The sequence below is a fragment of the Chenopodium quinoa genome, unplaced genomic scaffold, assembly GCF_001683475.1.
Source record: "Chenopodium quinoa cultivar QQ74 unplaced genomic scaffold, ASM168347v1, whole genome shotgun sequence".
Taxonomy (NCBI): Eukaryota; Viridiplantae; Streptophyta; class Magnoliopsida; order Caryophyllales; family Amaranthaceae; genus Chenopodium; species Chenopodium quinoa.
Genome location: NW_018743783.1, coordinates 368334 through 391936, shown reverse-complemented (window position 1 = coordinate 391936; position 23603 = coordinate 368334). Strand labels below are relative to the sequence as shown.

The 23603-nt window shown below is 34.8% G+C and overlaps 3 protein-coding genes across 5 annotated transcripts; 1 reads left to right on the top strand and 2 right to left on the bottom strand.

Moving 5' to 3' along the window:
• The first annotated feature begins 18 nt into the window (after positions 1-18).
• LOC110684797 (stem-specific protein TSJT1-like) lies at positions 19-5201 on the top strand. Its single transcript, XM_021861231.1, has 4 exons — positions 19-380; positions 1393-1633; positions 1720-1840; positions 4786-5201. The coding sequence occupies exons 1-4, from the start codon at positions 181-183 to the stop codon at positions 4974-4976; spliced, it is 753 nt and encodes a 250-aa protein (XP_021716923.1). The 5' UTR covers positions 19-180; the 3' UTR covers positions 4977-5201.
• A 1567-nt stretch (positions 5202-6768) lies between these two features.
• LOC110684796 (meiotic recombination protein DMC1 homolog) lies at positions 6769-22562 on the bottom strand. Of its 3 annotated transcripts, none has more exons than XM_021861228.1 (21): positions 22404-22562; positions 21931-21997; positions 21199-21405; positions 20879-20959; positions 20470-20583; positions 20183-20385; positions 10749-12035; positions 10570-10655; positions 9635-9726; positions 9451-9522; positions 9317-9355; positions 9157-9214; positions 8994-9039; positions 8706-8751; positions 8231-8292; positions 8057-8123; positions 7879-7971; positions 7720-7788; positions 7480-7558; positions 7181-7347; positions 6769-7089 (listed from the first exon to the last, which is right to left on the bottom strand). In XM_021861228.1, exons 7-21 carry the CDS (start codon positions 10769-10771, stop codon positions 7045-7047), a joined length of 1044 nt encoding a protein of 347 aa, XP_021716920.1. In that variant the 5' UTR covers positions 10772-12035; positions 20183-20385; positions 20470-20583; positions 20879-20959; positions 21199-21405; positions 21931-21997; positions 22404-22562; the 3' UTR covers positions 6769-7044. The 3 variants fall into 3 exon arrangements, with proteins under 3 accessions (XP_021716920.1, XP_021716922.1, XP_021716921.1); XM_021861230.1 differs by having other exon boundaries at positions 11900-12035; positions 22404-22558; XM_021861229.1 differs by lacking the exon at positions 10749-12035 and having other exon boundaries at positions 22404-22558.
• LOC110684798 lies at positions 12920-18437 on the bottom strand. Its single transcript, XM_021861232.1, has one exon. It carries the CDS (start codon positions 14227-14229, stop codon positions 13501-13503), a length of 729 nt encoding a protein of 242 aa, XP_021716924.1. The 5' UTR covers positions 14230-18437; the 3' UTR covers positions 12920-13500.
• Positions 22563-23603: the final 1041 nt, after the last annotated feature.

Genomic DNA, 23603 nt, shown 5'->3' with positions numbered 1-23603 from the left:
TTATCCATTTCAACCCTAATATCTCGCTAATTACCGGGAATCACGCTCCTACACTCAACCATAAATACCATCGTATCACCCTCATTTTTTCTCTCCATTCTTCCCCAACGTTGACCAACTCTCTTCATTCAGACATCATCATCTTTCAACCGATCGATTTTCTGACAAAAAATTGCAAAAATGTTGGCAGTTTTCGATAAATCTATTGCACAATCTCCTGATGAATTAAAGAGTCCAAACCCAGAATCTGTTTTTGCGTTGAAAGATGGAAATTTGGCTCAACATTTCTCATCTGTTCATCCTAATGCTGTCACCATTAATCTTGCTCAATCTGGGTTTATTTCTTATTCCAGCGGTGAACAGAACCCTCTTCTTCCAAGGTTATTTCACTCTCTTTTCTATTATGTTGCCCTCATTTTTTTTTTCTGGGGTTTTATCTTTTTTTTTTGCATTTGATTTTATATATCTTATGTTTTTGTTGTTATTATTTATGTGGTTGATTTGTTTTTGCACTTGGGTTTTGATACTTTTATGGTTTTTTTTTTGTTACTTCGTATTATTTATGTGATTGATTTTTTTTTGCAAATGGGTTTTTCTTTTTATACGTTATTGTTGTCATCATTTATGTGATTGATCTGTTTTTGTCGTAATAAAACGAGGTTTTGTTGTTTTTATTATTGTTTTGATTATACGAAGTAATACGTAGTAATCTATTTTTCTGGGCTATCTTGTTACATCTATCTTTTGTCGTAATAGAATGCTGTTGTTTTCCTGTTAACGCGAAGTGTAGGGTCTTATTCTTGAAACCTTTTTGATTCCGTTGTTTTTAGACATATTTTAGTTGTCATTTAAAAAAAAAAAAATTGTGATTAGCGATTCAAAGATGTTAATCTTGATAAATAAGAAGCTAATAGTTTTTGGATGGATTCCCTTTGTAAATCATTGAGTTCAGTTTATGAAATGGAATTAACATTTTGTACCTTCTCTCTATCTTTATAAATGAGTTGCAAGTGTTAATTTGAACCATCAATATGAAAATTTTGTCTGGATTTTGAAAGTATGTTATCTTTTAATTTTCTAAATTAACTTGATGATGTGATAGTCTAATGCTTGTCATCAATATTGGTTATGGTTTTAGCTCTTGGGTAAACTAGTCCGAAATTTAAAATAATGAAATGCACCGTTGATGATTAGCCTCCATTTTGGTTGTTGAAATCATGGCATTACGATGTTTTGATTGATGACATAATTCGTTTCAAAATTTCTGACTCTTACAAAATTCTGTATGCTGTATTACCATATTCTTGGCTTAATTTTGGAGCAACTAACCAGCATTCCGGTTAATGTGATGATTTTTTTGTCTATAAGCTGATCATTGTTTGGTCTGAACAGACTATTTGCTGTAGTGGACGACATATTCTGCTTGTTCCAGGGCCATATTGAGAATTTTGCTCCTCTTAAGCAGCAGTATGGATTGAGCAAAACAGGCAATGAAGTCAACATTATCATTGAAGCTTATAGATCTCTGAGGGATAGAGGTCCTTATCCTATAGAGCACGTTATAAGAGATATCCATGGGAAATTTGCTTTCATCCTTTATGACAGTGCTTCAAAGAACTCATTTGTCGCTGCTGTGAGTTTTTTATCTGCAGTTGAAATTGTCCCTGGCTGTGCTGTACCCAACCCTATCTGAGCTTGCACCATTGTTATTTAATGCAGGATCCTGATGGGAGTGTTCCATTGTTCTGGGGAGCTGATTCTGAAGGTCATCTTGTTGTATCGGATGATGCAGAGACTGTTAAGCAGGGATGTGGCAAATCTTTTGCTCCATTTCCAAAAGGTGCACTCCGTATACTATCTGTCTTTTGTTTCCCTCCTTTTTCTAGTTGTTTCATATCTTTTTCCTGATGTTATGTCATGACAGTGCTCTAACTTTATAGAAATGCATTAATTGATTTAGTAGAATAACATAGGCATTGTCCTTACTGAACTCATGTGGTTAGATGACTTGTTATGAATTGACTCTGAATTTACAAGAAAGTAAAAGTCACATTTTATATTAAAACTAGAGAATTTAAATTATTTGATTTCTACTGAAAGTCTTATACATTGCTTTTATTCACCCTTCTTCTTTTTGTATCAAACATATTGGCCCTTACTCTCATCAATCAGAAACCTTTGGTGGACCTTCACCCCTCTGTTTTATGCACCAATTAATTACAATCACTTGTGATGGTTGAGAGAATTCAGAGATAGTGGACAAGGGTTTAATCTATGCAGTGGTTGCGTCCGTATGGAGATCACTGGTGGTTGTGTTTCTCCCTAGACCTATATTTATAATTCTATATTTCATAGCCCCAGTTTTCCTACCTCTCATCATCTTATGATCTCCCATTTTCCCACTTTCTAATATTTTAGTGAATAAAGGAAAAGTATAACAACGACGAGCAGCCTCTTTGTGCTATTGGTGATTAGTGTTGCTGAAATTTGGTTTGCGTATGCTGGATGTTTTTAAAAGTCCCTTAAATGGATGGTCTCACTTGGTGAGACTGCAATTGTGATTTTGATGTCTTGGAAATGACCTTTTAAATGTTAAATCTATGGTGGATTAAATTTCTAGTGTGTGGCAGGGGTTGGTTTTTATCTATCTTTGTGGTTTTAACCTGTTGTAGAATTTGGATATAATGATTCAACTGTTGAATGAAATATCTTGGACCTTGAAAGAAAGGTGAATAGGAAAGTTTAAATATTCATTAGGTATGGGAGAATAACATTTAAAAGAGTTTGCATATGTGTGGTATGCACAAGGGGTTAATGCTGATCTGAGACAGAAAGTTAGGTTAGATTTTAAAGAATGCAAAAACTTATAGGTCAAATAGTACATGAATACCTCTAGATCACATTACTGTAACATACTTTGGTTTCTCCTCAGTATCCATACTCCAAAGTGTTCAAACCTATATAAAGTATATTTATTGTATTTACAAACAATAGTGCTTTGTACAATATGTTACAGGTAATAATAAATAATTAGATCAATATTTCTGTCTCATCTATGTTTGCGTTAACCCCTTGACCACACCCTACAACTCTTTTTTATTTTATTCTTCCATTCATAATATCTACTTTCAAAGTACAACTGAAGTCCCTAAACCAATTAGTTTTACCCTTTGCGGTAATGAGTAAAGACTCTTTAAGAGTTAAGTTGATCCAATATTATATCCCACATAATAAATGTTCTTTTACGGTTTGATTTTTTTTGGGTTCCAAAATGAAGGATCCAATGTGAAAGCCTACTTTCAACTGGTATCTTAGAGTTAATGATTATGAAGCTTAACATAATGACTAGCACAAATAGTGTTAGAAATTTAATATTTAGCAAATAATATAAATAATGAGATTGATAATGATTTGCCCAATATTTACAAGAATTACTCACTCCATGCATAAAGTATAAAAGTATATAAAACAAAAGGAAGATTTTAATGAGGGGAAGAGTAAACCTTGATCTCCATCTCAGCATGACGCTTAATGAAATCTAAGAATAGAAGTAGAATGTAAACTGGGATGATGGTATGATCAAGTTCTTTAACGCCTCTGGTTCTGTTTACCAGAATTCTTTTTCTTAGGCATTCCAGAAAGGGTTGTTTTGATTACACCACCAAGGTTGTGTGACTCCTTTGTATACTCTCTTTTTCTCCCCCTTTGCTTCCCTTCAACTCTAAAGTCAAACTCCAACTTTCTTTCTATGATGATTAACCTTTTTCTTGAACTTCAGAAAGTTACATGATGAAACAATTAAGAGAGCAGAACACGAACCTTGATGGCTAAACATGCTGATATAGTCAAAATGTTAATGTAAAACATGTAATTAAATATCATAATTATATCCAATTATCAATATGGTACATGGAAACATTATATGAAATATACTAGAATATGTTGTTAATGAGTAGAGGAATTGGTCTCAAGTAGCTATTAATTGATTAAATTTCTTATCCTACCTCCTCCTTGTTACATTTCACTAGCATAGAGTATGTATGAAAATAGAAGCTGTTTGAAAATTATTTTTGTAGTTGTTTGGAGAGTAAAAAAAAACATTTTAAGTTACACAGAGGTTTTAGGATAGACTCCCTCCATCCCATAATACTTGGGATGTTGGGGTGGACACGTAGTTTAAGACAAGTTTATTGTATAAAAGATTTTCTTTTGTATTTTTATATTGCAAAAAAACAACAAATGGGGTGGGAGTGGGGTGAGGAGAGAGAAAATATTTTTTTTATTAGTGGATCCATTCCATATTTAGTAACGTGTCAATTATTTTGGGGCGGACAAAAATAGGAACTATGTCAAATATTATGGGACGGAGGGAGTATCTTTATATTTTTTTGGTGATGATTCTGATGAACATGTGAAGGCCAACTTACCTACCACATTCCATGAGAGTAACAAGGCTACTTTTTATGAACTTTTTCTTTTACTTTTGAGACCTATGCAAAAAGCTGTGAAGCTCCGTAAATTGTACAGGCATTTCTTTCTTATTTTAATTATTTTGGATATCGAGGGGAATTGTTGTTGAGTAAACTTTGAAGTTGTGAATGCCGCTTGAATTTTGAAGGCCTTGGTCTTTAGATTAAATTGGGATAGATGGTTCTCTTGTCTGCCTACTCTGAGTTTTTAAAAATTCCTGTTTTAATAAATTGTTTAAAATATTAATTTTCAAGTTATGTTGACTATTCTAGCCTTTGGATTGACTGTATTTAAACTAACCCCTGTTACTGCCAGGTTGCTTCTTTACAAGTTCCGGAGGATTGAGAAGTTACGAGCATCCACGTAACGAGTTAAAGCCAGTGCCCAGAGTTGACAGTTCTGGTGAAGTCTGTGGTGCTAACTTTAAGGTTGATGCAGAAACTAAGAAGGAATCACTTGGTATGTCAAGGGTTGGAAGTGCTGCAGACTGGTCCTCAAACTACTGATTGTCTACTGATCGCAGGGGTTTTTTGATCTGTAATAATATCTTAAGATCCCTTTACTGTGAATGACTTTATGACAAGGGGTTTTAAAACCATCTGTAATACCAGCTAGGATAGTTGCCTTTTATGCTGTGTCGAAACTGAAAGTCCTAGCAGTAGCATATATGAGGAAATAATTGTTACAGACTTGTTACCTTCGCTCGTAATAGAACAAGTTTCATTGAATCATGCTAGAGCTTGACCATGATTGTGCATGGTTTATCTATCATCAACATCTTTCATCAATATTGATTTCTTTACTTACCAACTAAAGCAGAGAAAGGGCGACGCGAAGTTATCTCTCCTCCTCCAAAACTCTCTGTTCTCTCTCCTCCTCCAAAGAAAACCTTCTGCTGGAAACCTAGGTGCTCGCCGGTGATCCGGCACCGCATCCGGCGAGGTTCCTCCCTTCTCTCTTCTTTTAATCTGCGAGGGTCGCCGGCGAGCGAGGCTCTGTCCTCCTTTATCGTTTCCTCTCCTCGTTCTGCTATGAGGCGGCTTCAAACTCAGAACCGCCGGAGCTCCGCCGCTTCGCCTTCTTCCCCCCTCCTCTTCTGATTTTATTCCTTTTGGAGGTGTTTGTGAGAGCCTATTCTAAGTTTCGAAGGTTCCGAGGGGAGTGTTTAGATCGTCCACCTCCGTCGCCGTTGCCCACCTTTGTGTGGAAGGTTTGTGTTCGTTCAAAGGGTCTCTCCGCCGGTGAAACAAGGCCTAAGGACTAGGCCTAACGCCGCTATCATAAAGGTCATCGATAATTTTGACTGTGACGGAAACGGTAAAGTTAGGGTTAGGGTTTCGTGGGTCCTTGCGCTGGAGGGCTAGGTCTAACGCCGACGTTAAGAGTAGTTAGTGACGGAAATGGTGAAGTTAGGGATAGGGTTTCGAGGTTCCTAGTGTAAGTGGTTTCGGGTTTTCGGTTTGGACGGTGCTCTCCTCTGGTTTGTTCCCTTTCTTAAGTATGTTTGTTCTTAGTATTTATCAGAGTTTACTTGCCTTAGTTTTTGTTACGGTATGTTTTAGCCCCCTTTGGTTGTTTTCCGGGCTATTTAGTTGTTTTGGCTATAGTTTTTTGGATGGTTGTGTGCAGTGGGAGTTAAGATCCTTTGTTAAGGACTGTGGTGTGGTTATTCTGGTAAGAGAGGTTACAGGTGCGGTTGTTGGCGGTTTGAACAAGAAATTGGCCTTGGCTAAGGTGAAGTGTGTACGTTGTTGGAGTGGTATGGGTTTGGTTTCTTTTCCCTCGGATGAAATGATTTTTTTGGTCATTACTCTTGATTCTTATTATCTGAAGCAGGCGCCCAAACTTTGTTTTGGAGTTTCTCGAGCCTCGACATTGTCAAAGCTTTTTTGCCAACAAGGAAAGTTATTGATTGGAAGGTCACTAGTTCAAGTGACCCGTTTGATGACCTTACTTGGTGATGAGTTGATCCCGCCAGGTAAGGATTTGCTAGCCATGGTCAAACAGTTTCGATCCTCTCCGTTGCTCTCTTCATGGAGTGTAGTATGTTTTTTCTCCTTGGTTTGTAAGGAGTCCCTAATCTGCGACTTATCCGGCCAATTCAAGTTTATTTTCGTCTTTAGTTTCAAAAGTTGTTGTAACGGCTTTAGTGTTAAAAGCCATATTTTAAGTTTTAGTTCTTGTTCTGTAGGTTGTAAACTCTGATTTTATGAATACATTTGCTCTTGTCAAAAAAAAAAAAAAAAAAAAAAAAACCACTAAAGCAGGGAAAGGAAAAAATAGCAGTGTGCAATTTGATTTACCCTTGAAAGATAACTGTTTTCATTAAAGCTGCAGCAAATTTTTACACGTTTGATTTAGTTTCTCGTTCCACATATAGCTGTGCGCCAAACAACTTTACAACAAAAACTAGTAAGATGGCTTCTTTTTTCCTTGAAGCTAATAAACTGGCCGTAGATAACTATGTCTTAAAGAGTTAAACCTAATTAATGGCAGTAGGAAAACGAGGCAACTTTTCCTTTGCTCTGTCTGGTATAGTGATATCAGATAAATTGATTTGATTGTCTACTAGCTTCAGTCCTTTGCATCTGCGATTCCACCTGGTGTAATCTGGAATACGTGCTGTTGTCAAGGTGATAACATATATTTATAGTACTGTGATGAATGAGCATTTGTGATGATGCAGAATGTATCAATAGTAAAAGGATATAGCTTCTGCCTCTGGCAGATTTGGGGCGTCAAACACCTTGCAGATACGCTGTTCACCTTTTCCCTTCCTGAACATCAACCTTATTGTTGATGCATGAGCTAAGACATGACCGCCTGCTGGCTTCTTTGGGTCCGTAACAAAAACTCCTCCTGCTGGGTCAGCAATAACTGCAGCAATATTTGACAAGTTAGCTTGGAGTTAAATGGTTTGATAAATAAATTATTTGAAAATTTCTTGATAATCCAAGTCAAGTTGGTTACAGATTTTTGAAAATTAGTTCATGAAAGATAGATTATTACCTTGATTAGTGAGGTATACAGCGATGTTGAACTCTTCAGCAATCTTCATCAAACGAGAGAGCATTTGGGCCAGTTTTTGCTGAAAATGCAATTTAATTTCATTCATGGTATGAATTAAGCAGAAAAAATAATGGGGAAATCATTGCATCATGAAGATCATTCCAGAATTCATTCACATTTAAGGTGTATCCTGGATAGTGCTCACTAAAGGAGACTGTTTCAAATCTTTCAACAAATTACCTGTCGCTCTGCAAGCTCTCCTCTTCCAGAGAAATCCACTCGGAATAATGCAATGACAGAATCTACAATCTAGGGAATTCAATGGAAAAATGATGTTAGCCAAAAATATTTGACAGGATTTTGCTGGTAATTTCTTTATGGTAAGTTGTGAGTTCTCACCAGTAATCGAAAGGGTTCCTCAGCCATTTTTGCTGCCAGACCAAGGAGGAGATTGTACTGATGTTCATACGTATATGCACGTGCATATATGATCTATAAAAATTGAAAGATATAAATTAAGTTGTCATATATGCTATAAAATTCAGACACAAAATCAAGTTGTCAGGTTGCTTTTTACGTTGTCTAGGACAGCAGCAGCATCCATCCCAAACCTTTCAGCAATTGGCACAATACGATCAGGTCGACTGTAGTGTAGTAAGTAAAGAGAAAACATATTTAATATGTACTTCATACGCAGAAATTTGATTTCGTTTCAGTAAACCAAAATAAATGCAATGACAAGAGAGGATACAAAGTTCCTTCAGTGTCGATGTAGGCAACCTTCCCATTCCCTCCTTTCATGCTGGTCGGAAGCTGCATTTAAACATTGCATAGTAAATAAAATTTACCAGTTTAACTTGAGACTTCTAATCTGAAAAAAGTCACAACACAAATTTACATCAAATCCACGCAAGGACTATATCCTTCATTAACAGAACACGTGAAACCATTTCTCACCCTCTTAAAAAAGCAACTGAGGTAATGCTAAGTTAAAATGTTCAATTGAAGTAGCATATAAACTTAAACCAGATTGCTAAGTTGCTAACAACCATATAGCTCAGAAAGAAGTCACAAGCACTTTTTCTTCTTCCATCACACTGCATTCCCAAATCCCAACAGAAATATAGTCTGAACCAGTGAATTTTTTCTTATTTAGTAAGCTGATCTACTTACTGCCTACAATAACCGTGTAAGATCATGAATCTGGCATAATATAAAAGGTTTACCTGTGTCGAGACGCATAGAGTATGTGCTAGCTGAGTTTTTCCAGAGCTGAGAATTATCATCAAGCCATTAGGTCAGAAAAAATATAGGTAACTGATCAACAATTTTGACATAATTAAATTTGCTTAAGCTAAGTATATAATCAACCACAAAGTGTAGCAAAATTTTGTCATTAAGCTATTGAAACCAAGCAAAGAAGTAACCATTTCAAAAGGCAACCAGATAAGCAAAAATTGGTTCAACATAATCAGAAACCTTGAAAATATTGCCACAACAGTAATGGTCCTCACCGGAATTCTCCAAATGTTTCTGTAATTGCTGATGTTTCGATTCCACCTTTTCCAATGAAGCATAATAAGAGTGTTAAACGTATAAATGAACTTTAATGCCAAGATTCTAATGATTTGAGTAAGAAACCAATGACTTATAATGATCAGAAGAGCATTATATCACCTCCTAATAGTTCATCTAATGACTGACTTCCAGTAGTTATGCGGATCACAGATTTTCTCTATTGCGAACGGCAATTATGATCGAGTTAGAAGTAGTAAAACAACTAAAACTACACAGTTTGAATTCTGAAATTTAAAATTTATAGAGAATGGGATGTTACTTTGAGCAAAGCATCACTTCCAGTAATGTAACCATAATTCTGGATAAATCAAAGCACAACATTACTATTTGATTGGCTTCAAAAATTAATCTGAGAGACTGAATGATTGACAATTCAGATTGCAGTGCACTTACCACTATTTTCTCAGCAGCTTCGCATATCTTATCAACTTTAGCTTCAGACAATCCCTTGATTCCAGTCAAATTCTTCACACACACAAAAAGTCAGAAAGATAAATTAAGAAGTTTCAAAGGAAATTGTAGAATACTGGATTCAAAATCAAGGTTCAAAAAAGTAATAATAAAATTGATGGAATACCTTCTTCGTCTGCATCATCAAGCCATTACAAGTGTATATTCCAGCATCTTGAAGCTTCTTAACATCTCCAGCATTGATTCCATGTGCAATCACTAGTGAAAAACAATATTTAAACGTTAAGTGTTATGCGCCAAAAATTGTGAAGTATTTGGATGAATTAAGCATTAGTCGCGATTATTTTTTGAATTTCCAACGAACTAAGCGTATCGGCGCAATAGTTATCATTCCAGCTTAACGATGATTAAACAATTAAAGAGTAGAACTCTGGACCTCTTAAGGATTTTTAATTTAAAAAAAAAAAAAAAAAAATTAAACGAAAAATTTGAGGAAGTTTCAAACAAACTAATTAAGTCAGCATTTGTTCGTAAATTTTTTTTTTCATAAAATTAAAATAAACTAAAACAGAGTGTTGATTCTACTTTTAAAATTTTTGCAACTGTAATCTTACGATTGTTTAATAAAAATTTATACACACAAAATTAAACGAATTAAGCGTTTTTAGCGCGAAAAAACAAAGTATTGTTTCAGCTTCACGACAAATTAACGATTGAACCGCATAATTTGAAGTTCTAAGGAATTCAAATTTGCACGCATTTCAAGAGAAAAATCGAATGACGTAAAATTTTGAAATTATACGAAACAGCTCGAAAAAAATACTACGTATTAAAAAGCATTTCATACTCAAGATTACCGAGCAATCAAAACTAGAAACATAAACTTTCAGATAACATCGGAGAAAATTCTATATGAACTAAGCGATTAACCAGGCTTCAACAAAATCTAACAATAACAGATAGAAAAACAGAGTATCAATTCTGTATTCCAAATTTATGCAACTGGAATTAAACTCTGGAATTCTTCGGCAATTTCTTATGAAATTCAAATTTCAAGCCAATTACAAGTAAAACGCTATAAATTTAGAAACAGAATCATACATTTATCAATAGCTTCGAACAAGTCCTCTTCATCTTCGATTTCTTCTCGTTCAACAAGCTGCAACTGCTGGCTCTGTTCTTCAGATCTGCGCGAAAATTCAAAAATTCATCAACATGTAAAAGATCTTCGTATCATTTTGCAGTGAATTTCCAGTTGCAAATTCTGGAAGAGAACTTACTTGAGTGCGTACATTTCTGGCATTATAAAGAGAAATTGAGAAAACTCCGACGATTTTTTGAAGAAAGTGTAGTTTTAGAGAGAGAGAAGGAGAGAGATTGAGCTATATAGAGAAAGAAATAGAAAAATTGAGGATTTTAGAGAGAGAAATTGTAATTAAGATTATTGGTTTCGCTCTTCGGTTCTCTAGAAGTCCTTTTTATAGATGATGATTAGGCGCGGAATGAAATGGAATTTGAAGTTTCTCTCGTATAAATTTTAGGCTAAAAAATCCTTTTTGTTTTTGATGACGTGTGAAGTGTAATAAATTTTAGATAGTCACTCCCTCTATTTCATGAGGAAATAGTAATAAATTACGGAGAATTGTTATGGATGAGGCGAATATATAATAACTTAATAAGGGGTAATTACGACATTTTAAATTATTTATATTTCTTAAATATTCTAAGTATAAAGTGTCGCCGTTAAACTAGTGAAAATAAAAAATATATGAGAGAATTGGGAATAGGGGCATGGTGATGGAAGTTCTTTTTACCGGTCTAAAGAAATGAGGAAAACAGAGAAAAGAAATTGAAGGTAGAGAGAAAATATACATAGTGTTCAGTTTTCAACGGGATAATTTTAGGGTTGTTAAACAACGCCCTCATTTTACCAGGTAACGCCCGCAATTAAACTTGAATGGACGAACGTACCCTCACGTGTATTCTATATTCTTCTTCCCTCTAACTCTATCTAACATTCTATTCTCCTAACATCTACCATCGACCGAGGGCAAGGTCATCGCCGGAGTTTAAGTCATGTTTTTTTTTTTTTTTTTTTTTAGGTGGAGGCCAAATGGCTAGTTTTTTCGAAAATCCAAGGAGAAAACGGTTACAAATTTCGAAATTCCAGGGGAGCTAGGCATTTCTTGCCATACATTTCAACTAGGCGTTTCTTCTCCAATTTTTTTGTAGTTGTTGTTTTCATATGTTTTTTTTATTCATATGTTTTTTTTTATTTATTTTTTTTTTATCCCAAACTCGAATTAAGACAAATAATATGTTGTTGGAAAGCTTTGGATGTCTACTTTCAACCCAATTGGAATTAGGTCAACATCATTTTTAGATTCTAAGATATTTTGGATAAAAAAAGTTGTGAATTCCTTATACCTACCATATTCCTTTATCTTTGCACCTCAGCCCCGGCCGGATCGACCTATAAGAAGTCTGATTCCATGAGGGTCAGTTCATCCATCCATTGAATTGGTTAACGCAAAAACCCGTGTCGGAAGATTGAACCTGTCCCCAGGCTAGCAAAAGCAGTAGTTGACTCGTATTAAAGAAGGTAAAATTGTCATGTCGACAAAGAGGCAAAGTAGAGTGCTCTTACAGCAAAAGTGTCATTTAAGGCCTAGGAAGGGAAGGATTTCAAAAAGGAAGGTTGAGGGCGAAGATGGGGATAACTCACCAAATTTCAAAGGTCTGGAAGCCAAACCTTCTTGCAATAATATTTGTAAAAAGACTAACCATGATAGTGCAAATTATTGGTTCAAAGGAAAACCACGAGAGTGCAAGAAGTTCGGTCATGTCGAAAAAAATTGTAGGTTCAAGAAGAGTAATGTTGCTAATTGTGGTACATAAGATCAAGAAGAATATTTATTTTGAAGAAGATTGTTATTCGGAGTTTGCTAGTAACAAAGAGCATTAGCAAGGATGGTTGGTGACATGGGTACCGACAACAAACAAAAATGTGAAGATATAAATATTTTGGAAGATGGTTGGTGACATGCGACAATATAGACACAAGTTTGGAGAAACAAATATTTGAGAAGATGATTGGGGACATGCATGTACATCAGTGAGATAGTTGATAATATGGGTACCAAAAAGAAAAGACGATAAAAAATAATGAAATGATGGTTGGTGATGCAAGCAAGGTTGTTGATGACAAGGGCATAAAAATATCTTGGAGTACAAGATTTTTCTAGATAAAAGGAGAATGATAAAATATAGTAATCTAGAAAAATCTAGAATTAGATAAAATTATCTAGAATAAGAAAAGAATTATCTAAGGTAAGAACATGTAACCGAATATTTTTTTTTTTTTTTTGAAACCATATGTAAATGACATATATATATATATATATATATATATATATATATATATATATATATATATATATATATATATATATACACTATCAGATGTTGTATGCAATATAAAAGCATCCTTATTCATGAATAAAAAAAAAGAAAAATTGTTCATGTTACTATTCACAAAAAAAAATAATAATTTCTCTCTCGTATACATAAACCACACAAATAATTTCCAACATCTTCCTCTTAACCATGAACCAAAAAAAAAATTGTTCATGTTTCTATTCACCTACCCCACCTCAATTTATCATTTAATAAAAATTAAAATACATACATAATTAACAATATATTAATTTCATGTGATATATAATTGATTCTTATTACCGTTATTATTATCGTGATTAGTAACGCTTAGTATTAGGAAATTACAATTAGCGTTATTTACGTGCAAAATTAGCTAAAATTATCGTAATTAGCGTTTTTAATTGTTTACGATTAGCATAATTAGCGTTATTAATTAATTCGTTAATTTAAATGCGGAATACAAATTTTTTATTAATTGCAAATTTGAAAAAAAAAACCACCCAAGTGCACTAGACATACACATACTTAACCGTTAACAGAATTGAAATCTAATTGTTATTGATCTCGTTACGCCTAAATTTCCTCCAAATGTGCTCAACCAAATCGTGTTTTAATTGCAAGTGAGCTTGTATCTTCAATCTCTGTTCTTCGTTGCAAGTATATGTTGATGTCTACCACACGCTCATTACGATACTCGAAAGCATCCTTGTTGGAACCACTTTGGCTGTCAATGAAGTGAAACGTGTCAAAGTTGTTCAAATACATATCTCGCTCATCTTCAACGATCATGTTGTGCAATATGATGCACGATAACATAATCTTGTGAAGTATTTGAACATCCCAAGCAAGAGACGGTTTTCTAATTATAGCAAATCGAGATTGTAGGACTCCAAAAGCTCTCTTAACATCTTTCCTCGCTGCTTCTTGATGTTGTGCAAACAATTTATAATCCTGAGTCTGCGGACTAGTGACAGACTTCACAAAAGTAGCCCACTTGGGATAAATACCATCAATAAGGTAATATCCCTTGTTGTATTGATGACCATTAACAACAAAGCTCACAGGAGGAGTACGCCCCTCCAACACATCCTCAAACACAACAGATCGGTGTAGCACGTTTAAGTCATATCCCGAAGAAAGAAGCCAAATCCACAAGTCTCGATCAGCAATAGCCTCTAGTATAAGAATGGCTACCCCTTTTCTGCCTTGATACTGTCCTTTCCATGCAGTCATACAATTTTTCCACTCCCAGTGCATACAATCAACGCTTCCGATAATGCCTGGAAATCCACGTTCCTCTCCGATTTGTAGCAGCATTTCCATATCATTACCATTTGGTCGTCTTAAGTACTGATCACCAAATTGGTTGATAACACCTTCTAGAAACTTTTCTAATGCTAACTTTGCAGTACTTTTGCTTATTCTTGTGTACTCGTCACAAGCATCGGCGGCTAAACCGTAAGACAGTTGCCTAATTGCTGCAGTGCACTTTTGTAGTGGAGACAAGCCTAGTCGCCTAGTAGCATCTCTCTTTTATTGGAACCATGTATCATTTTCCATTACTGCATACATAACACGTTCAAACACATGCTTGCGCATTTGAATCTACGTCAGAAAAGGTCACTTGGGTAAACTAGAACTTCTACAAGTAATCATTGTACAACCGCACATGACCTTCTTCACATCGTCTATCTGTAAGGATTTAGGTACTCTAAGCGGAATTTCATGAATCATATTCATACGCACCTAAAACAAGATCGCATGCATAACACACAAGAATCACATAATTATACCTTTGAAGCGTGATCTCCACGTAGCAAGTTGATTGAAAAGAATCACATATTATACCTGATCCGCGTCCGGATTCTCAGCTTCTTGTTCGACGGCCTGGGTTCAGGGGCCCTGGCCGAGCCGAACTCAGAAGACAACATTATGTCCAAAGCAGCAGCCTCGGCCGAGCTTTCTCCCCTAGAGCCCTGGCCGGCTTCAATAACAATGGTGCCCTCTGGCACCAAGGGTTTTTTACCCTTATCTTTCTTCCCCCTAGCGTCTGTTTGATTTCCTAAAGGAGGAGCGCTGCGAGGGGGCAGGTCGGACGGCTCATAAACATGAATCCCACTCCTAAGCCTGCCGACCTGGTGGTTTGGATTGAGGGTTGTTGGGGATTTTGGCCGGACGATCACCTTCGGCCGGACCTAGCGTCCGCCTGATTTGTTGAAGGATGCCTTTCAGAAGATGACAGCTCGGACGACATCGGGACCGAGCTGGTATATTGGGAAAGGCGTTGTACAGGATTTTGCCCGGACGCCTGCTTAGAAGAGGTCTGAGAAGTGTTTTGTTGAGCTTGTCGCTCAGAAATGGAGGCAGTCACCTCCACTACAGAACAAGCACTACCACCAACTGTGGCGCTCGTACTTTCCCCGTCCGTGTTACTTGGGTCAAAAGGGACTTGGGGATCCACCATATTGCCGTTTGGATATCTAGGGGCATCTCGCTCGTACTTTTGTCTCGTACGCGCCATGTTTGACAGTAGGGACAGAGAAGAATAGGTAGGGGTGAGTTGGTACGCACTACAAATGGACCAACTCTAAAGAGAGAAGGATTCGTCTCCGTCCACTCTAGACTCCTCAGTCCCAGGCGAACGACCAACCTCATGAGGAGAAACGGACGAAGTCGAATATTGTGCAAGTTTGTGTTTAAAAAATGAAACAAGTACAGAAAAGAAAAAAAAAAGCAGGTGATTACCTCTATACAAGTAGAAAACTTTGAAGACTTTGAAGATCTTCGAGGGTTGAGCGGAAAATTCAAAGAAACTCGAACGGAAAGTTTAAAGACACCGCGAAGCTCTTAAAGATTTGAGGAAATTAGTTTCTCTATCTTTAAAAAGCTCTGATATCTCTCTAAAAATCGCAAGTTTCCAAAGTGACAAGATAAAGTCAAACAAGTCTTATTTATAGGCAAATTTATGGGGGCAAAATGGAAAAACCGCTTTTCCCGCCTAGAAGCTCAAACGATTATTTTTTTGAAAATTAACCTAGAAGCCTAAACGGTTAATTTAACCTTTCCGTCAATATAGACGGGGAAGACGTACGGTTGCCTAAACGACGCATCAAAATAGACGGTCAGGTCAGCAACTTCAAGCCATTGGCCTGAGAAATATGGAAGACAGGTGTCCCACCTGATACCAGGCGGCACCATTCGTCCGACTTATTTCAAGACTTAAGTCCACAAATGTAATTAGGCGGACTGACTAAGGCAGTTAGCCCAAAAAGGAATCCATGAACAGAAGGTACAGTCCGCTTCCTTTTAATAACGATGCTCCATCAGCCCTATACTCAGACATCCCTAGACGACTGAAAATCAGAGGAGGCGGCCCGTAAGTTACGAGCCACCCCCTATGAAAGGCAAATGTTTAGGGTAAAAATACCCCCAACACGTGGCCCAATCCTATAGTAACACGTGACCCAATAGCAGGGCGACACGTGTCCTAATAGGAAGATGACACGTGTCAAACAAAAGAGCACCTGAATGAGAGAAAGGCCTCCTTACATCAGGAGGCCCAAATCCCGAGAAAAGCGGCTAAAATGGCGCCCCCAATGGACACTTGTCCAGTTGTCCCTACCTGATTGCGTCGCCAATTAGAGCACACCATTCTAGGTCACTAAACCCTAGATGGCACACATTCTCACCCCTATAAATACCCAATCATTTATGATGGGAGGGGTGGATAGAAACATCTCATTCATTGCATAAGCAATTTGCTCCAACTTTTCTACACTTTCTCTCTCTAAGATTACTTCGTTTTCCGCTCACTAACCTGATCGTCAGAGGCGAATATTCCGTCAAACAGAATATTTGTTGAAGGTCTCCAGGACCGTCTGGCTATATTCAAAACCTATATCTCGAGGGATTCCAAAAAACCCCCTAACAGTTTTCTTTCGGAGTTTGTTGTTAAAAAGTTTCACAACTCTTGGATGTTCATTAAGTTCTTGGCTCGAATTCTCATTATTACGATCATATCGCAATACTTTGAATATATTGCCAAGTAAATGTCTTGACTCAAACTTTCACCATTACATTCATATTGTTATGTATTTATTATCTTGTCAAGTTGATTTTGAATTATGGACTTTTTGAACTTTTCAAAACTTTAACATTTATGCTTCAATAAGCATAAGTGATCGTATCACAAATGAAGTTTCATTGTCCGTCTCTAGCCTTTGAACCTTAAGTTTTCTTACATCGATATGTATTTGACCTTGAGTTCATGTCATCATTTCTCTAAAGGATAACTTTGTAAATTGTCAAATTAGAATGATATTTACATATATCGATAGATTCATAATCTAATGGTAATGAAAGTCCATCCCTTTAGATCTTCCGTATGTAATGTGCATTTTCATTTGAATTAATTGACATTTTAGAGACAATTTATATATATAGAAATGGGTTATCTATATCTACCATATAGAACTTTAAACCTATTTAATTAGCTATTTAAAACACATTGTGACTCAATAAAGCATAGAATTACATTTACTCCATATTTTTGAATCTTCAATGCTTAGTCATTATTAACATTGATTGGTGTTTTGGTAATGGCAAGAATAAATAACATTTATTTAATTCTAGACAATTACTAGGTAAGGTGAAATGTAAGTTCTACTTGTAAAGTTACAACTTTTTGCTTCTAAACTTGTAGATTTTACTTGTGAAGTAGCAACATTTGCTTCTAAACTTGTAGATTTATTTCACCCTTAGCCATACTTCTTCCTTTAGTTTAACCACATTCTCAATGAGAGAATTAAACATGACATCGTATGTCCAAGAAGTAGTAATATGCTAAATTAGTTTCTACAATGTACTTCTTAAATTGGAATATTTCCATTCTTTTACCTTCCAACTATATGAGGTAGTTTCTAATCAATTGGAATTGGTCTATCTAATTGGAAACATTTTTCGTTCACAACAACTTTTAGCATAAGTAGGTTTAGGTTTGAGAAGTAGCAACTTGCTTGTATTTCTTAGCCTATAGCTTCTTAATACCGTCCTCATATATTCTTAAACCTTTCCCTTATGGGCCACTTAGAACATTTCTCTTAGGTTCAAAATAATACTTTACTTAACTTCTTTAAGCACTTTTCATGATTTTACTAAGTCTATCCAATCATTATTCATATAGTAGAGTTTAATCAACTATTTAATTCCATATGAAATGGATGAAGAATAATGTTATTTGATCAACTTTTGATCACAAGTACTTCCAATTACTTTCTTATGCTCAATCACATTGAAGATCAGAGATTTTATTGGAATTCCATACAAGTCTTATAGAGTGTTCGTACCTCTCATTTCATTATATCCCTTGAAACACTTTTCAAAATGAAGATGGTGTTGGCGTTTTACTCAAACATTTTGAGTTGAAGAAAACCAACTTAGACACGTGACATGGGTTTCTAAAACTTACCTTTTAGAACCATTTTAGCAAAATTTGAATAAAGGTTTACGGATTATCTTTGAACTTTTGAGAACGTTTCTCAACTTTATTTCAATCAAGAGAAAATATAATTATAAAACTAGAATATATATATATATATATATGTATATATGTATATATATGTATATGTATATATATGTATATGTATATATATGTATATACATATATGTATATATGTATATGTATATATATGTATATGTATATATATGTATATATGTATATATGTATATATATATGTATATATATATATATGTATATATGTATATATGTATATATATATATGTATGTATGTATGTATGTATGTATGTATGTATGTATGTATGTATGTATGTATATACACCCTCCGTTAATTTTATTTGCAACTTTAGGGCAAATTGCGGTTCACGAGGCAAAAGTTAAGGGGCAAATATTAGTGGGGTTAATTGAATGTGATTAAAGTGTTTGGAGAGAGAAAGGTTTGACCCACCACTAAGAAAAGTAGTGGGAAAACCTGTACAACTTTTGGAGGGATTGTATTTCCCCCCAAAATTTCAACGAAATTTTGTTCTAGGCTGAAATTTGGAGAAATTTCATTTCCCACCAAAATTTTCCAAAATTTTAAACTACAAAACAGTGTACTGTTTAAAATCTGCAGACTTATATAAGCACTGCATTTCATATTACAGAGGCAATTAAATACAACCTCTCCATTCAAACAACATATAATGGTTTCTTGTGCACCCAAAGAGCCAAAATTATCTACTCATTTGACAAATAAGCATTAAATAGTTTGCTCATTTGATAAATGAGCAAAGAGTTGTTTTAATTAGCAATTTTATAACCTGTATTTTTTTGTAAACATCAATGAAGAAAGATCAACTTTTAGCAAATGAGCAAATAGTTAGTTGCTCATTTGTCAAATGAACAAGTACTTAGTTGCTAATTTAACAAATGAACGAAAACTTAGTTGCTTATTTGTCAAATAAGCAATTAATTTCTTTGCTCATTTGTGAAATGAGCAACCATTTAATTTGTTTGCTCATTTGTCAAATAAGCAAATAATATTTTTTTTTTGAAGGAAATAAGCAAATAATTAGTTACTCATTTGTAAAACAAGCAAACATTTCTTTGATCATTTAATTTGGGAAATGGGCAATCAATTTTTTGCTCATTTAGCAAATGAGCAAATAGTTAGTTGCTTATTTGTCAAATGAGCAAATACTTATTTGTTAATTTAACAAACGAGCAAAAACTTAGTTGCTTATTTGTCAAATGAGCAAATAGTTAGTTGCTCATTTGTCAAATGAGCAAACATTTCTTTAATCATTCATTAAATCAACAAGCATTTCTTTGCTCATTTGTGAAATGAGTAAACATTAGTTTGATCATTTGTCAAATGAGCAAATAGTTAGTTACTCATTTGTAAAATAAGCAAACATTTCTTTGATCATTTGGGAAATGAACAATCAATTTTTTGCTAATCATTCATTAAATCAACAAGCATTTCTTTGCTCATTTGTGAAATGAGTAAACATTATTTTGGTCATTTGTCAAATGAGCAAGTAGTTAGTTACTCATTTGTAAAATAAGCAAACATTTCTTTGATCATTTGGGAAATGAGCAATCAATTTTTTGCTCATTTAGCAAATGAGCAAATAGTTAGTTGCTCATTTGTAACAGATATATGTCCTTTCCAATGGTAACATATGTAATCTACAAACAGCACAAGGAGACAAATTAATGAAGCACATAAGATACGATGAGAAAGTTTATACTTTAAATTAATAAAGTGTCCATTACCGATGTGATGCCAAGCAACTTTTTTTGTTCCACAATATGTTTCTTCAAATCAGATTCAATCTCCTCAATCTTTTCACTGGCAGAATCATATTCGACATCAGCTCCTTCAAGAGGAATTATACGGCCTGTACTATTAGCATCCACCCAATCGAACACATCCCTAAATTGCTTTATAATGGAACTCATATTGGGGAGACCTTTTCCTGCAAATTACATGCTATGAATATCAGCACGACATATAAAATGATCAAAATACAGTAGCGTCAACATGACAGTTAAGACAGTACCAGGAACTAAAATATGGTGCTTTCCTTAAGGTATCACCATTGCCACACTTTGGACAGAAGATTCGACCAACTTCAGCGGTTACATGCTGGCAGGCATGACATTTTAGCACCCACCTAGACAATTACCCCAATATCAAAACTTCTGAGAGTCGTTAAAAAATCACTATGAACTACACTACAAGGGATTAAAACTCATTCAAGTATGAAGGTTGCCCACCCCACCCATACTGACAAAATTATTAGTAGGTGATAGTGCTGATAGTTGGTGTTTGACCATTCCTCCAGCAGGACAATGTACATATGTTATAATCAAGTCTCATTAAAACTTCAGATTATGTTGCTATATTATATGACTATTAAGTACCCTAAGCGGGAACATGGAGATGTTGTTATTAAGGAGTTACATTACCTGTGCAACGTATCTGCATTCCTCCAGGGGCTAGCAAACGTAAACCCATTTGAAGAATAACATTTTGGCATAGCAAAGTCTCTAGTGATACAAGCAACACTTGAATTAGATAAAGACCTAAGCATCCAGCTCTATTCACTTCCATCATCCTCTGCATATGAGGTATCAACACTTCTATTCTCCACATGATCTAATACTGATCTATGGAGCTAAATAAAGGCATAGAGGAAACAATGGTGACTAATAAAAGTATACAAAAAATTGAAAAAAGGGTATCAATTTAATGTATACATGTATGATCAAGTACTAGAATTTGTTACCTGTCGAATATGGACTGGCCTCTCACCCATTGCAGAACAAATGGTGGCTAGCTCCGCCTCAGAATCAGCAATAGCATGCAATAGCGGAGCTCTGCAGTAGTTAGCCTGATCAACTTTTCTCCCGTATACCTTAAGGCACTCTTGCTCCAGCTCAAGTAACATCTTATCACGAGTGGTTTCAGATTCACCAACCTCATCCCATATAATCTGAACACAATAAAATAACAAACAACTTCAATTGCCTATATATACCATAACGATACAACTGTCAACATTGCATCAAAATATTCACAAATTACACCTGAAGTTCATATAATAGAGATCCATAGGTCGTTTCCACTTGTGGTTGGGAACCTTCAGTAATCAAATTCAAATATAGTTTTATAACTAAATTCTCTAAAGCTGTAAAAAAAATCAACTATTTATGCCATTCGGAATCTCAATTACACATATATCAGTAGTCATCCATAATTTTAATCGGACTAAAACTCAGGATTCAATATAACTAGAAACAATATTTGCTTGACTAATAATTCTATTAACTTTATAAAAATCATCATCTCTATAATTTAAACCAAGTGCAACTAGCACACAATCACATAACCGCACAACACCATAAAAGACAGGAAGGGATGAAACAACAGGGAAGTAGAAGGGACGCAGCAACATAGCGACATGTAGTAGTAGATAGGGGGAAAAAACTAAAAATAAAAGGTCGAGAGATTATCTTACCTCATGAATTACTTCAATGGATTAGAAGAGGAACTCAGAAATTACTTAAATGGAGAAGTTGGAGTTCCTGCAAGTAACAATTAGAATAATCCTCAAAATCCAAACAATTCAAAGAACAAGAACACAAACTTAATACAATTAACCAGAAAAATTAAACACAATTGAAGAAATTAAGCCCAAAAATCAAACAAAAATCAAGGTAAAAACACAAGTAAAAAATAATTACTCAAATAAAACTAAAATCAACTTAATAATTATTCAAATAAACCAAAAATCAAACTAAAATCAACGTAATAGCACAAATTAATAGAAATCAGGTAAATACCTAGTAATAGGTGAAGATTCAAGCCGAAATTCAAAGATAACAAAAGTAAAGCAAAAAATAAAACTAAAATCAACTTAATTACTACTGAAAAAACGAAAATCAAACCAAATCAACGAAAAACACAAAGTAAAACATAAGCGAAACTCACCTTGACGAAGAATTGATGAAGTTTGAAGAAGAATCAGAGAAAATAGCAAAGAGAACTGAGAAATTGAAGTAGGAGAGAGAAAATAACTTGCAAAATGAAGGAGGAGAGTGAAAACGCTATTTTTTTTGAAATTATGTTTGACTGGGATAAATGGTAGCCATTGGATGCAATTGATCCAATGGTTGTAATATGTCCTCACATATACCAGGTTTTCACATAAGGGATGTGGTCTCATATGATCCTATTTCTATATATATATCTTACTTAATAAAACCAAAATTCAACTATGTTTATCTTTCAAGCACCTAAATTAAACTCATATGTAACTTTAACGCTTTACAATATTAAATGGTCACAATTGAATTAAGTGATTCCTAGATCCTTTATTCGTGTAATAATTTACCGAACTTTGGCCCTACCATCAACCATTACATTTTTAAGGTGAGTAAACTCTATACTGATTGCAACTCTTGCAACTCTTGGTTGAATAATTAACCATCTCATGTTCAATTATTACCCTTTGCTTCAAGATTCTACACTCTTTAGGTAATCTTGTTGAGCACAATCAATTAAAATTGTAAAACTTGATTCCCAAGTTAGCTAAGATATAAAAATGACACCCAACTTTGGCATGACCTATCATTAATTATGGAAGGGTTGTTGGTACGTTTTAATTGGAAAAACAATCTCAATATTACCGGGACCTAGATTTTATTATGTTGTGATTAATTTAGTGAACTCTAACGCATCATCAACAACATAAATAAAAACTTAGCATGCATAATCTACTAATGCATAAAATAAAACATGAAATAGTATAACCCCTTAGTCCTGAGAAACTAATCTTGAAATGCTCTCACTTGAACCTTCATGGATCTCCATCCACCTTGCTCCTTTGGGCCTTCACTTCATGGGGTTCTTTGGACTAAACTATTTAAATAACTAATCTATTTACTTTAAATGAAAAGTTACAAAGATACTCAATGGTATGCAGACCGTATTTAGATTACAAAAATACATCACGATGCGTAGATCGTATTTAGAATCTATGGGCCATACTATTCTATATATAGCATAATAATATCATATATTATAAAAGGTGCCATATAATAGATCACTCAACATGCTTGCCTAAACTAAAATATCGAAAATTCTTAAATTAAGGCAACGCAATTCCTAAAATATCTCATATTTTTAATT